General features: G+C 31.7%; 1 protein-coding gene across 7 annotated transcripts in view; it reads right to left on the bottom strand.

The window, feature by feature from the left end:
- Positions 1-15834, bottom strand: part of qvr (protein quiver) — a 32826-nt gene that overhangs the window by 12069 nt on the left and 4923 nt on the right. For 3 of the 7 annotated variants that reach the window (XM_036362789.2, XM_036362790.2, XM_070107965.1), the window contains exons 2-4: positions 14211-14709; positions 11950-12079; positions 3810-3866 (exon numbers count right to left, since the gene is read on the bottom strand). In XM_036362789.2, the coding sequence (XP_036218682.2) occupies positions 3810-3866; positions 11950-12019 (127 nt within the window). In that variant the 5' untranslated portion in view covers positions 12020-12079; positions 14211-14709. Of the gene's footprint in view, positions 1-3809; positions 3867-6055; positions 6104-11949; positions 12080-14210; positions 14710-15834 lie in introns of all 7 variants that reach the window. The other 4 variants (XM_070107969.1, XM_070107966.1, XM_070107967.1 and 1 more) reach the window with 4 other exon arrangements.

Here is a 15834-nt window from a genome sequence, read left to right as displayed (position 1 = left end):
CAGAGAGCCGGACATGACAATTATATATATATTTTATAGGGACTTCAACATTTCTTTCTGGGTGTTACAAATTCGTGGCAAACTCAATATCCTGTTCAGGGTATTAAAAGTTGCAATAATATAAAAAAATCTACCTAGCTTACTAGATAATATTACTGCAAAGCTATAGCTAAAATTTCAAGTGCATATATAGATAGATTGTACTCAGAATATCGCAATTTAAAAAAACGATTACGAGAAAAGCGAGTTCAAAGTTTTGCTTGCTGATGCTGACTGACCCAAGTGCTTCGAAATTTTTTTGTTCTATTCTATAATGATTTTAGGACTCTAAAGTCTACTTTTAGCCAAAAGAAACATTAATTTTTTTTAAATGCAAAACTAGCCTAATCCACTAAAAATAATTTTCTCAATAAAAATAATTATTTTTATAACACAACATTTCCGATAAACATTTTTTCCCAAAATAATACTATATTTTCTTTTCAACAAAAAAAATGATTAATTAGGACTTTTAAGATAAAACAAACAAAACACATTAATTTTCCATAACATTCACAAGAATTTCATAACTCTTGATCGAATTTACTCAATTACTCAATTAATGCAAGATCACCAACTTTAAATACTAAATTTTAAATAAATTCTTCCGGGATTTTGTTACGAAAGTATAAGCGTCGTTTACTTTTAGTTCTATTAAAAGCATCGAATCTTCTAGTAAATAATTTATTTACTTCTAAATTAATTATGTCCTTTAAATTTGCAAAAAATTTCATTACATTCTCATCCGATAAGACAAATATATGCACTATATGAAAAAAAAGAAACATCCACTCAAGAAACTCGATAACAATAATTACGTTTTCTTCATATTGTTTCCAAAAAAAAAATATTACGTATTGTAATTTATTTGAAGTAAACTACTTTATTTGAACTAATAACGGTTTATTTAACGTGCATATAGAATATTAGGATATGCTACATGAAAATATCTATAACATAATCATTAGCAAATACAATGTACAATACTTATAGCGAATGGAAATATGTTGAAAAAAAAACAAAGCAAGTAGGATAGAAAAATAGTTTTAATTTATAAAGGAAAAAAAATTATTTTTGCTACTTATGGTAAGGTGAAGGACTACAAGTTATTTTTAAAAGTGACATTTTTAATTTTAGTAAGTTAGTGAATATGTAATAGAGAATTAAAATATAAAGGCAAAAGAAAATAATTATAATAAAAATTTCTAATTTCTTATAATCTTTTCACAACTTAAAAATGTGGCATTACAAAACCGTAAATATTGTATTGTTGCTACCATAATTTTTTTTGTATACTTAACGGGCAATTAATAACATATCATAGCAATTATTTATTGTTTAGTTCGATACGGTTCATTACAACCGCTAGTTAAACTTTTTAAGCTCAAAATTTTTTTAGAAATTTTGTAAAATATGTAACTACACTAATTTTTAAAGCTATTAGTTCTAAGCGGAACAAAAATATAAAAAAGTCATATATTTGGCCACAAATCCCAACCGTCCAAACAGTTTTTAAAAATTTGGCCGGAGAGCCCTGCATGTTTCGAAACACCGAAGTTTTATGAAATCAAACGAAAAGAAAAAACTGCAAAAATATATAAAATTAATTTAAAGATTATGAAGAAATCATATCGCTAAGTTTTATGAATAGACGATCTGAAATCGAAGGCTTTAACGACTAAAATATATTATAATATTCGTTGAAGGTTTATGATTTGTGACCACTAATATTTGCAAAAAAATATGATATTTTAAATTGAAAGTATATGTTATAATCTTCAAAATGTCTGTTTTGTAACAAATATATTTAAATGTATTTTGGTATATTTGGAATATCGATACATTATAGGGTAATCAGTTGAACTGCGAATAATTTTATACAGCATAAAAAAATCCATGTTATTAGTCGAGTTTTAGAATAGCTTTTTAAACTTGACTAGTTAAACTAGTCACCACAGATCTCTGAAAGAAATGCATGAGATGTTACCAGCTTGTAGACATATAGTATGCTATTCACTTGGATGATGGAGATCAAGTTTATGTTCTAAGTTTGTACAATCTATTTGAAAGGTTGTTTCGGTTTCCCTTTTCAATATTTAAATTATTTTTGTCGGCAAAAGACAAGAAAAAAATTTTACTTCGATTGCATCGAAGCTAGAATACCCTTCACAAGTAAATAAGTTTTCTTTACACGAATTTGATTTTGATCGTTCAGTTTGTGTGACAGCTATATACTATACTGGTCCGATGTCGGCAGTTCCGACAAATAAGCAGTTCCTTGAGGAAAAAAGAACGTGTCCAAAATTTCAGAGCGATAATTCAAGAACTGAGGGATCAGTTCCCGTATAGGTATATAGACGAACGAACGGACATGGCTAAATCGACTTAGCTCGTCAAGCTGAGCATTTATATATATACTTCTTAGGGTCTCTGACGCTTCCTTTTGGGTGTTACTAGCATCGTGCAAACCTAATATACCCTGTTCTGGGTAGAAATACCATATATATATTTACAGCGGCTTTACCGGCATAAAAGTTATTGTCTTTTGCGTATTGAATGCCGTTGTTATTATTATCGATCATTACTTTTATAAAACTAAATACGGAGCAAACTTTGAACCAATGATGAGGCAATTGGTTTCAAAAAGTTAACGTTAATGGTAAAAGGACCAAGACATAAGGCACTTGAAACCTTTTCTTTATGACTGGTGAAATCACAAGCCACCTAGGTCAGGTTATCTGACATTATTCGACCACTTTTGTGGAATAAGTAAATAATCTATACTTTGGCACGTTATTAGGAAAATACTAATTAAGCACGACCTCCTAACCTAACCCAATGTAACCTTGATGGAGAAAGTCCGAAAGTCAGGTAAGCTGTCACAGTGGTCATATACCCGGAGCCCAAAAATATATAATTCATTCACTTTTGTATCTCTAAAAATAACACCCTTTACGTACTCGGTTTTTAACTAATAATTAAATCTGCAGTCGAGATGCTCCACTTTTTAATGATTCTCAAGATTTTTTGTTACTTTCAGATAGGGCTTGTACTCGAATAGTTCTCTAATAGAAAATTATTCTTAATATTTTCCGGGCTTAAAAATTGTAAAGGTCTTATTTTCTATGGTAATACTATAACGAGAATTCTCTTAATACCGAGCGCTCTAATTTTCAAAATCTTTCTTACTGAAACTCTTCTGTATGGAAAATGTATATATCATATTGTTATACAGTTCTGCTGTTTTACCCTATAATAACGGAATGAAAGTAGTAGATGTTTCGTGTAATTACTTATTTAAATTTCCGGAATTCAGTGTAAAAGGGCAAATTGTTCTTGAAAAGAGCATATCAGCATATAAAAATATTTGAAAACCAATGCAAGCATTTTACATTTAGATAAAGAAATGTGGTTATAATAAAAATGTATTTGGGTGTATTTAAAATATTATAAAACTTAAAAATCCTCTTTGTATTAAGTGCGTGTATGTTAGAATTTATGTGTAAATATTTTTTACTAATATTTTAACACGAAAAGCTTTAAACACTTATTATATCTTGCGTTAAAAATTTTATTTTTTGTTTTAATATGGGAATATACGCTTTTTTTAAATTTAATTTAGAAAAAACACAATTATATTAATTTATTTATATTTGCATTTGTCGCATAAAGGAAAAAGAGCGATAATTTTTAATTGAAAATACATAATTTCTTTTTTGCTTTGCAAATGGAAAGAAAAAGTGACATTTGCTTGAGGCATGAATTCATACTTTGACATTCAGCTGACACTTGTGGAATCCAAATGAAAATGAGAACTCCAAATGCCGCTGTAAAGAGTAAAAAAGAAGAAGAAGAAAGACAAATATTTGTTTTGTTTTTTGATTTTGCATTGAATTTAATTGAGATAAAAGAAAAAATAATACATTTATTAAGGTATTATGACAAAGTTGACTTTAAAGATTTACTTAGAAAAATATTGAAGGAAGAGTAGACAAACTGTTTTATCGTTTTCTATATTTTTAAGAATTAAGACTTATTTCAAACCTAATACACATGTAAAGCACTCATAAAACCAGATATTGTATTAATATTTTATATGCCATTGTAAAAAATTATAAATACTTTACGATGTCGTAACAGTTATCGATAGGTTAATTTCCAAAAGGAGGTACCATAATATCATTTATAGAGTTACGTAATTAAGAAACTTTAAACTGAATGAAAAGAAAATAATTATGTAGATATGTGACCGTGTCGCCGTGCCCCTAATTTATTTAAGATGATTTTTCAAATATAAGTCTGATCTATTAAAATAGAATGCAAATTTTAGTAGGTATTTAACAGATGATATAATAGATTTTGAATTCGTACTATTTTAGACTTCTAGGCTACGTACGTCTAAGGAATGACTTTTTTGTTTTGCATGTGATGTTTTGTTGAAAACGGCAATTGAGAAGTTTCTATAATTATGTATTTGTTATATGACTGCTGCACGTCTGATATTTTTTTTACACATGTATTTTCCGTCGGCTGAAGCCGAACCCTCGAAGTTTAGATGACATTTTTTAGTGTTCTACAAGTTCCTTTCCTTTAATATTTAAAATGTGTTAAAATAATATATATGTAGATATTTTATACTATGCAAAAATAGGGCAATTATCACCCAACGTGAACAATCTGGGATTAATTTTATATATTTAAATTTTATTTTAAAGGACTATTGAACCTAATGGTTTATGTTTTAAAACTTTAGATAAAAGCATAGTATCTCTCACGGCAGAGATCTATTTGAAAAAAAAACTGTAAATTCTGTAAAATGTAAAACCTATCAGCGAATGCGTGTTATCGGATCTAGTGTTGCAGATGAGGATACTACATCGATGAAAAGTATATAAAATCTGTTTGCGAGAAGTCTATTTCATATATCAAACCTCTATAAATAAAAACCTGACCCACTTGCAGTAAATTTGTAGTGATTTACCCAAAATGAAAACCTGTACGATAGACCCATGCCTTTTTACCAACTCGTGCTACAAATATCTTAATTTACTTACAGTAAATAAATACAATAGATAGATAACTTCTGTTCAGAAAAAATATAAATAATTAAAAAGTTAAAAAACTAAAAACAGTAAAAGAATATACAGTGAAAATAGACGAATGATATCAACGAGTAACGAGTATATGAGTGGAGGCAGTTTTTTACTATACAATTTTTTTTACACAGAATTCAGGTGTGCAATGGACGAATACACATGTATGTATGTAAGTAAGAACTGTGTTGCACTAGTACTGGGTTGAACCAGTGTACTAGCGAGTGGCGTACAAGTAGCGAATACTTTGTTATGAGTGAAAGCACAATACTTTTTTTGGCTTAGCCAGTTAGAAATACATAGATGTATGCATGTTTGTAAGTAGTTTATGATATTTCACTATAATAACAAGTTACTTGAGTTCGCAACATTTACAAGGCGTATGCAACGCAACGAACGAGTAAATATCAACGAGTTAACGATTTAACGAGCGAACCAATTAACGAGTAAATCAATAAAGGGCTTTGCGCTTGCTTTAAGTTAGTTGTAAGATTTTATAATTTTTTTTTAGTATAAATTGAAAAGAAAATATAAAGGAAGTGAGACAAACCCGAAAAGAAATGTGCACTTAAGTATTTTTGTTCAATTAAATAGTTTAGTTAAGGTTTCTAAAGAAATTTTACGCAAACGTCAGTAACTCCAATTAGTAAAATTTAACTAGTTGTCAACAGGTGTATACACACATTTCTCTACGTGTTCCAAAAATTAGTAAACAGTTTTCGTAATTTCAACTCAAAAATTTGAAAACTAGCGCATTTAATTCGTAATAGTTTTTAAAATTTTAAATACAGAAATTAAGAAATATATATGTAGGTAATTTAGTGTTTGTTAATTAATTACAGTTTGCTGTCAGTTTTAGAATTATTTTTTAACAAAATAAAATCAAACAAATTTTTATTTCAATTCACTACTTTTGCACTTACATGGAAAACAATTGTCCGCCATTGCATTTTTCGCACAAATCAGCAAAACTGGTTAGGTAACAGGTATTGGTTCAAAGAATTTCCGGTAATCAATTCAATATTAATTTAGGTTTGGTATTATTTCGGATGTTGATGTAGTAAATGATGAGAACATAAAAAAGTAAAATAAATAAGGAAAATTAGAAATAATTGAATTTTGATACATTTCAATTTGAACAGAAAATAACAATTTTTTTTTTAATTTTTCATTTAATGTGAAACCGAAAATGATATAACATAATACAACTTTTAATAAATACAATGACAACAAGTAAGGAAGGCCTAAGTTCTGGTGTAACCGAACATTTCATACTCTTGCAACTTGCAAGGATCAAAGACGGCATGTGAGAATAACGAAAGTCATTATATGTAGTATTTTATAATTTCAGATATTTTCAGTATTAAACTATAGTATATGCATTATTATAGGTTTAGTTAATTTTGCACATTTGGAAGTTTGAAAATTTTGTAGTATGTGGGAGATAAGGGTAGTATTGAGCAGATTTGATCTATTTTTGGCATTACTACATACGATATGTATTATTAACAGATAAAGATGTAGGGTCAGACTACAAAAAACTGCTGATGGATTCACCAATACACTCACATTTATTATGTCAGTACTGACGGTGATTTACCCTTCAATGTCACTGTTATTGTTAAAAAGAGACTCTCAAGATTTATATTGCTTACTATAGCAAGAATGAAATAGGTGCATTCTTTAGTACTGTCACCACTGACAGTCAAAGGAACAGTAAAATTACTGTTAATGTTTACGATTTTTCCAAAAGCAAATTTTGTATACGTCGAAAAGAGACAGCACACATTTCCATAGGATTACAATTTTTGTGTTAAAAAAATGAATAAATAACGAAGGAGTTTGCAAATATAATATACGTAAGTTATTATTAAGTTTCAAATAAAATCATATTTTTAGTTAATTTTAATTTTTATTTAAAAGTGAGAGTGAGCAGTATAGATAAATAGTGAAGCAATTCCGAAGCTGTGACTGTCATATTACTGGTGATGACTGTCACTGTTCTTGTACCGAAGTTTCATTCAGATAGCTTACACACCATTACCAATATATAAGGAGTAAAGTCAGTCGAATTTTTGAAAATTAGAAAACTAGTTATATGGGAACTGGGCAAGTTTTCACTCTTTCAATTTCATTAAGATAGCTCACATATTGGCCGATTTTGCCATATAAAATCAGCCGGAAGTTCGAACAATTTTCTATTAGGTATACAATTATATGATTCAATCCAACACATTTTCGGCAAACAGGCATACAGGATTTGCTCCGAATTTCAATAACATATCTCACAGATTGACCGATATTTTCGGTAAAAAGTTCGCAATAGGAACTGGGGTTCACATACCTGGGGGTTTGAATAGTTTTGGCCGATTTCGAAAATATTTGGTGATAGGTGACAAACTTCATAGGCACTATTCGTGCAAAGTTTTATTCCGTTATGGTTGTTGGTGCCTGATTTGTTTACTGGAAACTGAAAGAATCAAATGGAATTTAAAATTGTGTCATATGAGAAGAAGGCGTGGTTTAAGCGGGATTTCGACCATTGCACTGTAACATAGGAATATCAGAATAATATCCCGTACCAAACTTGGTCGAAATCAGATAAGCAGGTCCCGATATATGGGTTTTCACCTACATGTGGGCGGTGCTATGCCCATCTCTAAATTTTGGCAGCAGCTTCTATAAAGCCTTCTCATATCATTTTGGGTGTAAAATGTTATGTCTCTGGTGCATTTATTTATAGATTTATCGCACTTTTAGTAGTTTGATACAAAATCAGTTGGAGTTGGAGAGGTTATCATCAGATTTCACCTATTTTCACATTGTCGTAAGAGGTGTCGAAGAGACTTATCCTGTGCAAATATGGGTGATATTGTTTGAACGGTTTGGGAGATGGCTTAGTGAACCTATAAGAGGGCGGGGTCACACACACTTTTAAACGCTTTTCAAACCACAGTTGCTCTTCCTTGTGACTTAGTTATGGCACTTTATACGTTTTCGATTAATGACCATTTTCTTTGGTTCATTTTTATCGCGTTCCCGTTAATTAATTTCACTAGATCACCTTCACATTTCATGATCTTTTTTGCGATTTTCGGCAGAGCAAATATATTTACCTCAAAAAAGTGATATTAGGTTGAACCAACTAAATATTCTAGAAGTTTGTTCACTATTCTGAATTTAGAGGAAAATAAGTTCCTGGAAAATCGATGTATGTATAAAGGTATTCAGTATATGTAAGGTAGATAGTTACATGCTCAACATATCACGTTTACACATCAAGATTCCATATTCGGTTTTAGGCAAAAAGCTCTGTTGAATTTCTCCAAATATTTAATAAAAAGAGTGTGTTTTAAATCAGTTGACAACAGCTTCGCGTTTCCAGTGAATAGGTTACCCTTTTCTTAACACCTTCCGCTTGCCACCTATGCTCTTAATGAACTTGGCTATGCCGGTTGAAACCATTAACACCGCAACCTAATACCTTCAGAGCTGCTACTATAAACTTTTAAAACCCACCCATGAGCAAGTAGCACAAGTAAATACAATAAGCATAAGTGTCAAAACTGTTAAGGACAAAATGTTAACCATACCATGGCCCTGTGGGTGAAATATAATAACTGTCGCATGTTTATACAAATCCACACAAAACCCATTAGTACTTTGCACCTTTCATTAGTAAATAATCGCTTTACAGAAAATCCGCCCACACATAAAGTGACCGTCATAAATTTGCGCACTGACAAGCACGCCCTTACTTGACCTGTCTCCTTACATATACGCGCCTTAGTTAATGGCCGCTCGAGGCCAGCACAATGTCGACTCTTCTCACCTCGTCAAATCACGTGTGAAACAATGGTAGGATGCTCGTGTTATGCGCCTGTCGTATCGATTACAGATGGGACTATTAGCTCATCAAGTTCATCAAGTAATAACGGCACACGCGACCAAGAAAATAAACAAATAAAACATTTGCCAAAATATAAAAGAAAACAAACAAAAATCGGAATATTAAGTTGTGGAGCGTCGAACAAGCTTGCATACGAAGGTACTTTTTAACAGAAGATATTGGAAAATATGCGCACATTCTAGTCAGCCAGAGATAATTAGATTGTCTAAAACAAGAATTATATATATTTAGTCTAAAACAAGAAAAAACGTTAACTTCGGTTGCACCGAAGCTATAATACCCTTTACAAATACAAAGGTTCCTAACAAGAACTAGTTCGTATATATACAAACATACGGACATGTCTAAATCAACTCAGCTTATCATGTTGATCATTTATGTATATATTTTATAGGGTCTTCGACGTTTCCTTCTGGGTGTTACAAACATTATGATCAATCGTAATCGATTTTTGGACTCGGCGATTTCCATTATTTGATCGAGTTTTCCAATAATTGGAATTGCGTTTTCGCCCTTATCGAAGAAAAACTGTAAAATATAGCTATTTTCTCTTTGCTAGTGTCCGTCTTTGACACGCGCTCAAACAAAACTGAATAAACCAATCACAAAACTGTCAGAACTGTCTTTTTTAGTACGAAATGTCATCTTTCTAACGCCGTTTAGCCGGACATGATCGGACAACGCGAGATATAGATAAATAACGACATATATTGGAAAAATAATGGTTTTTTTTTACTACACCTATATAAAGTTTGATTAGACAATATGAATAATACGGAGCATTTCTTGGGAAGAACTTAAACCATCAGTGTTTTCGACCTTAATTCAAGCTGAGTCTCACTGAGCACGTTCAGTGGACCTTACAACACTGGTATCTAAAATATACATATATGGTGAATTTGAAGAGGTTTTCGCTGAAGTTAAATTATTACTTGACTTAAATATCTATCTACTAACTTAGTTCATATTCTGTATTATGCCAAAATTGTATACCTTTTTGGAGAGTGTTATAATATTTACCCATAGAGATAGCGAAATTGACAAATATAATATTTATCCCCCTCATAAAGTAAACGGATTCATATTCCCACGTGTTTAGAGTTATAATGAATTTTTCTGAAGTCTAAAACAACCATTTATTAAATTTCCAATAAGAAAAATGTGTATTTTACTATCATATATTACGACTCGAAAATCCAGACCCCACATTTCCACCCATAGGTCTGCAACGAAAGTATTGTTTTGATTTCCACTGGCGATAAATTGGTTTATAAATATTTTTATTGGTTTCTATTGCAAATAAATGTTTTAATTTTTCCGTGTTAACCTCAAAAACCAAAATGAATAAATGTAGAAAATACGCAAAAATCTTTTTTTCCATTTCATTGTGATACCATAAATTGGCTTGCTTTGCAGATTACAATTTGAAGCAGATGTGTGAATGAAAATGATAAAACAAAATTGGAAAGTATTGTTTATTTTACAAAATCAATATACGTATATACGTACAGGGTTCACTAACTTGTCCAGCTGTAGAAATTTAATTACTTTAGGATAATACAAGTATGTATAATTAGGTTTTATATTTGAGGTATTGATACTTAATTTGACCATTTACAATTTATTTAAACTGTTTTTGATTATATTAATCAAGTGGCCGCTTAATTGAACATAACATAGTAAAACGAGCTCTTTTTGCTACGATTTCTACGCCTTTTTTGAGCAAATTGGGCTGTATAGCAATGACTTCGGCAGGAATGTTGGCCTTAATTTCGTGAATGATCCGAGGATACTGCCGGTGTACAATTATACTTTTCGTTTTAAATAACTCCATATAAAGAAGGGAGAGAAAGTAAAATCTAGAATTCTGGGGGTTGGCCATGTTACCTCTTTTTGGCATTAGTCGTGAATTGAGAGTGAATTGAAACCTGGTATACATAATGATCTAACCTCCACCTTATCGCCACTAAAGAGGTCTACTATAATGAGCTCCAGAAAATATTTTTTTTTTTAAGTTGAGCATCACAGAGTCCAGTGTATCGGGATAAAAAAACTATGTTTAGATGTTTCGCTTCACAAAATTTTCGAAAAAGTTTTGTAGATTATGTTTTTATTGAACCGTATTCGTAAAGCGTCAGTATTTGGCGCATTATTTTGGTTAGACTAGTACCTGGTTGAGGTTTGCAAAGCAACTAAATCGGTTAGTTACTAAAATACTACCATAAAAGTGGTTGCACCCTGTATGTAAGTATTGTATGTACATGCGTATGTAACAACACATATTGAAAATACCTTTTGTTCAAATCTGACTGCAAATATTTTAAAATAATTTTGAGTAAAATTACAGAACTTATACTTATTAAGTTTTTGTTCAGTGGAATGTAAAATCATGAAATTTTAATTAGTTTTAATGCATGAAAGTTCATAAAGAAATTATAAAATATTTACAAAATATTTTTCTTAAGCTTCATATTTTTTTTTGAACGAAATCATTAACACGCTAATACTAATATTTTATACTAGTAAGTACTTGTATATAAAAACTTAGAATATTTATTTTTGTTGTAATATATATACATTTTTAGTTTCTGTTGAAAAAATAGTATATGACATCTCGTTGATGCTGAAAAGTCGCTAGTTAAAATTAATTGAATTGAATTTAATTTTTATATTGTATTAAAATATATTAAATGTACATAATAAGTATTTTTCAATTTTATATGTTTACATATAGGTACATATGTATATAAGTAATTATGTATCCAAGATACTTTGCATTATCAGCAATGACTTCTTCTGTTTTCTATTTGTTGTTGAAATGGCATAATATTTATTTTTATTACCAAGTGAGGAAATGTATCTATGAAATTAAAATTGCTTTTACTTATTTATAGGCACAACGCTCACCTGTCAACGTCAGCATCCATTTGTTATAAGTTGTGGGTGGCGTCGACGTTGCCCGCCGCCAACGACCCATTCTAGAGACTTTACGTTTTACTTATAAGTTTGCAGATAGATCTTTAATGAGTTGTTTGAACTAAGAATTGAGAGAAAATATGTATGATCGAATGTATTTTTTGTATCATAAAAGTTATATATATTTATTATTTTTTTTTTTTTGAAATATAGTTTTTTAAATTTTGTAGAATTCTTAAAATATACCTTATAGTTGCTGTTACTAGTGGAAAATATTTTTACACTCGCTTCGGATTTCCCCTTGAACGATTTTCCACTTGAAAAAGATTATGGTCTCCCTTTTATACATACAATTGACCGTAACAGCATTTTTCGCTAGAGGCAAGGTCATTATTATGCCTCTGAGAAATGAAAGAAACCGCTTTACACCTCAACAATATTTTGTCGCAAACGGGGTTGCAAATTTTTTAATTCAAAAATTTCGTTAAATCAATTATTTTTTAATGCATTTTTTTCTGAAAAAGGCACTGAAAAATATTACTCAAGTTCTGCATGTGGTGATCGAGAAACGAAACTATGGACTTTGAAGCACTTGCATCTTCTTCCCATTTTTCAAATTTATCATCTAACCATGTCAGTGCTATCGATTTGACTTTTCGGAGTAATAATTTGAAGTTGATAGACTTTGGAGATGTCGCAAAAGACTGAAATCTATCAGATTCGAGACATAAAGTCAAAAATTTATTAGAGCTTGAAAGGGGCGTGACTGTATTCAAAAACGCTCTGGATACAACTTTTCATTACGCCTGCCCTACCTGGCGACTCAAGAACAAAACGAAGCCCCATTGGTGGAACAAGGAGCTCTAGTCTCCCAGGCGCAGAGTACGGGAATTCTGCAACTTGGCCAAGCTAGCAGAAAGCGAGGACTGTTGGAACGAGTATAAAGATCCATTAAGGGAATACAAAAAGTTTATGCGCAGAGCAAAACGAAAGTCCTGGAAGAACTTTTGTAGCAACTTTGAAACTACCAACGAGGTGGCAAGGATTAGGAAACTACTTGCAAAAGTTGCGAGGAATGCACGAATAACTATGAGGACTCATTGGGAGTGAGTGTGCACTTTCCTGGCTGTAGGGACGCGATTGGTCCGAGCTATGAGGTAATAGTGCTGTAATCTTTCCCGAACATATCATTACGGAGAATAAGATAGAATGGGCAATCCGGTCATTCGACACATTCAAATCTCCCGGTACGGATTCATTCCAGCCAAGTTGCATAATGGGCATTGTCTATTCGTGACTTTGCTAGAGGATAGAGTAGTGTGGTGGATATTAGGACTTACCTACCGAAAGTCAATGGAAAGGGTTCAGAGTATAGCTGCGCGGTGCATAACAGGAGCTCAGAGTACCAGTGCTAAACCTGCCACCTATAGACCACTTCGCTTAAAATTTCGCGGCAAAATCGGCGGGGCGACTGCTGGCGGCAGGAGAATATACATATAGAACCTTCGGGCATAGCTCGGTGCGCAGTGGAGGTTTGGCAATTACCGACTTCCTTATCCCACTTTGGGAAAGAAGGTACAGAGTAAGCATAGGAAAATATGGTTGACGAAGAGGCATGCTAGCTGGGGGCAATAGGCATAAGGCAGCCTTTTAAACTGCCACACCACTGCAGCAAAATTCAAGCAAAGGTTTTTGGTATTTGGAAGCTAGCCTCTAATACATCAGCAAACAACTCTAGAGGCAACATCTACGTGGATAGCCAAGCAACAATCAAGGCATCATTTCGCATATCGGTCGGAAGAAAGCAGGGCAACTGTGGAAAGTATCACTAGATGCAAGCGATTTCACTTCTACTGGGTGCCAGGTCACCAAGGCATCGAGGACGATGAGATAATGGACGAGATTGCTAAGAATGGTGTATGGCTGACACCCGAAAACGTGATCAACATTGGAAAACCCATGCATTGTCTATATGACGATATGGATAGAAGCATGGCAAGCAAAATCAAAACTCGATAGTAGATCGGAAGTATACACACTTCATACTGGCACTCGATAGAAGGGACTGCAGGAACATGAACGGAATACTCACTGATCACTGTTTAGTGGCGGCACACGCCTGCTGAATGGGGCAGACAGATCGAGAAGACTGCAGAAAGGCCTTGGACCTAACCCTAACCTAACGTAACTCTAACTTAACCTCTCACAAAAATGGTACAAACTATTGAGTATGTCTGATATATATCACTTACCTTTTATCAACCGTATGCAATTAAGAATCACTTGGTTTTATGAGATCAACCAGAGCAGCTTTGTCAGCAACACTACACAACCATCGTATCTGTTCCTCAATGTATTAACGGCCGCCGCCGCCTCCTTAGAACTCGCTTCTCGTTCTGTGATAATTATCCTTTACTGGCGGCTTTCTAATATTTCACTGCTTTGTTTTACAGCAATAAAAAAAATCATTTTACCAGTAGGCGTAGGTGAATTGAATCATTATTAATTTGTGTAATGAATTATCGATTCACAATTAATTAATTAATTATTACAAATTTTTAATTATTAAAATGCAATTATCAGACAATAAGATAGTGAGTGCGTGAGTTTATTTATTTTTGGTACTATACAATAAATTTATTTACAAATATTTTTCAGTAATTCACTATTTTCTGAGTAATTTCTAAAAGTAATTATAAAGTATGTAATTGTAGCAATCATTCGAACGTTTTTCGTTCATAAGCGCAAAATCTAAAAAATAAATTGAAAATATATTTTTAAATTAAAAACTGTAGAAAAAAGAAGAGCATGCTAAATAATTTGTATAAATTTTTTTTGAATAAAAGTATATAATATAAAAGTGACTTTAAAAATATTCTGTTTATAAAATTTTTTTTTTTTGAATGACAAAATTCTAAAGTGATATTAATGACGTCATTGTGTGAGTGAGGAAGATTTTAAAATCTTCTGCCACATTTCGAATCTCATTTTTGTAGTTATACATGTTTGTGTGTGCATTATTCATTGTGCATGGAAACAATAAAATATTTTACGATCATATGAATCAAATTTATTCAAAATATATCTGGATATACGAAAATGTGTTTAAAATATTTAGCATTGAACTTATTTTGACCTGATAGCTTTGTAAGTAAAAAAACTGAAAAATAGATTACGGGCGTTATTCTTCCTCATAAAATATTTTTTTATTTCTTGGATCTGGGAGTTTGGGATTATATTTTATTCTGTTTAACTTTCTCACACTTTTACTCTTCATAGTTTGTCAAAAGCCATTCCCCTTTGATCTTCTCTAAAGTCATGGAACACTTTAATTCAATGCTCTTACGAAAATATATGATTTCGAAGATCTATGGTCAAGCACAATGAAGTCGTTGAACTTAAAGCAGAGCTACTCTAAACAGGTTGGGATAGAACGCATCTAGTTGAATTTTATTTAAATAAAGTCAAAATATTAGAGACTCAGACTATTATCCAGGTACTTTTCAGTAAGATAAATAAGTTGATTGGCCTTATCACTTGTTTCCGGGATTAGCTTACTTGTTAGCAAAACCCTAACTCTAAAAAAAAATGAGAAAAAAAGTTAACTTCGATCGTATCGTATCGTATCCCTTCACAAATACAAAATGCATGACAACTATATGCTATTGTGGTCCGATTTCTTCAAAGATTGCACCGTTGCCTAGAACAATAACGCATGCTTAATTTCGTGAAAATATCTCCTCAAATGAAAAAGTTTTCCATACAAGCATTATAAAAAATTGTTTCGCTTCACAATTCTATAAGTCTATTGGACAACGTCCGACTAAAATCTCTACAACTGGGATAAATTAGTTTGGCTAAGAGTAGAATAGAACT

Source organism: Bactrocera oleae, chromosome 4 (assembly GCF_042242935.1).
Source record: "Bactrocera oleae isolate idBacOlea1 chromosome 4, idBacOlea1, whole genome shotgun sequence".
NCBI lineage: Eukaryota > Metazoa > Arthropoda > Insecta > Diptera > Tephritidae > Bactrocera > Bactrocera oleae.
The sequence above is the reverse complement of the archived record's forward strand: the minus strand, read 5'-3'. Positions and strand labels throughout refer to the sequence as shown.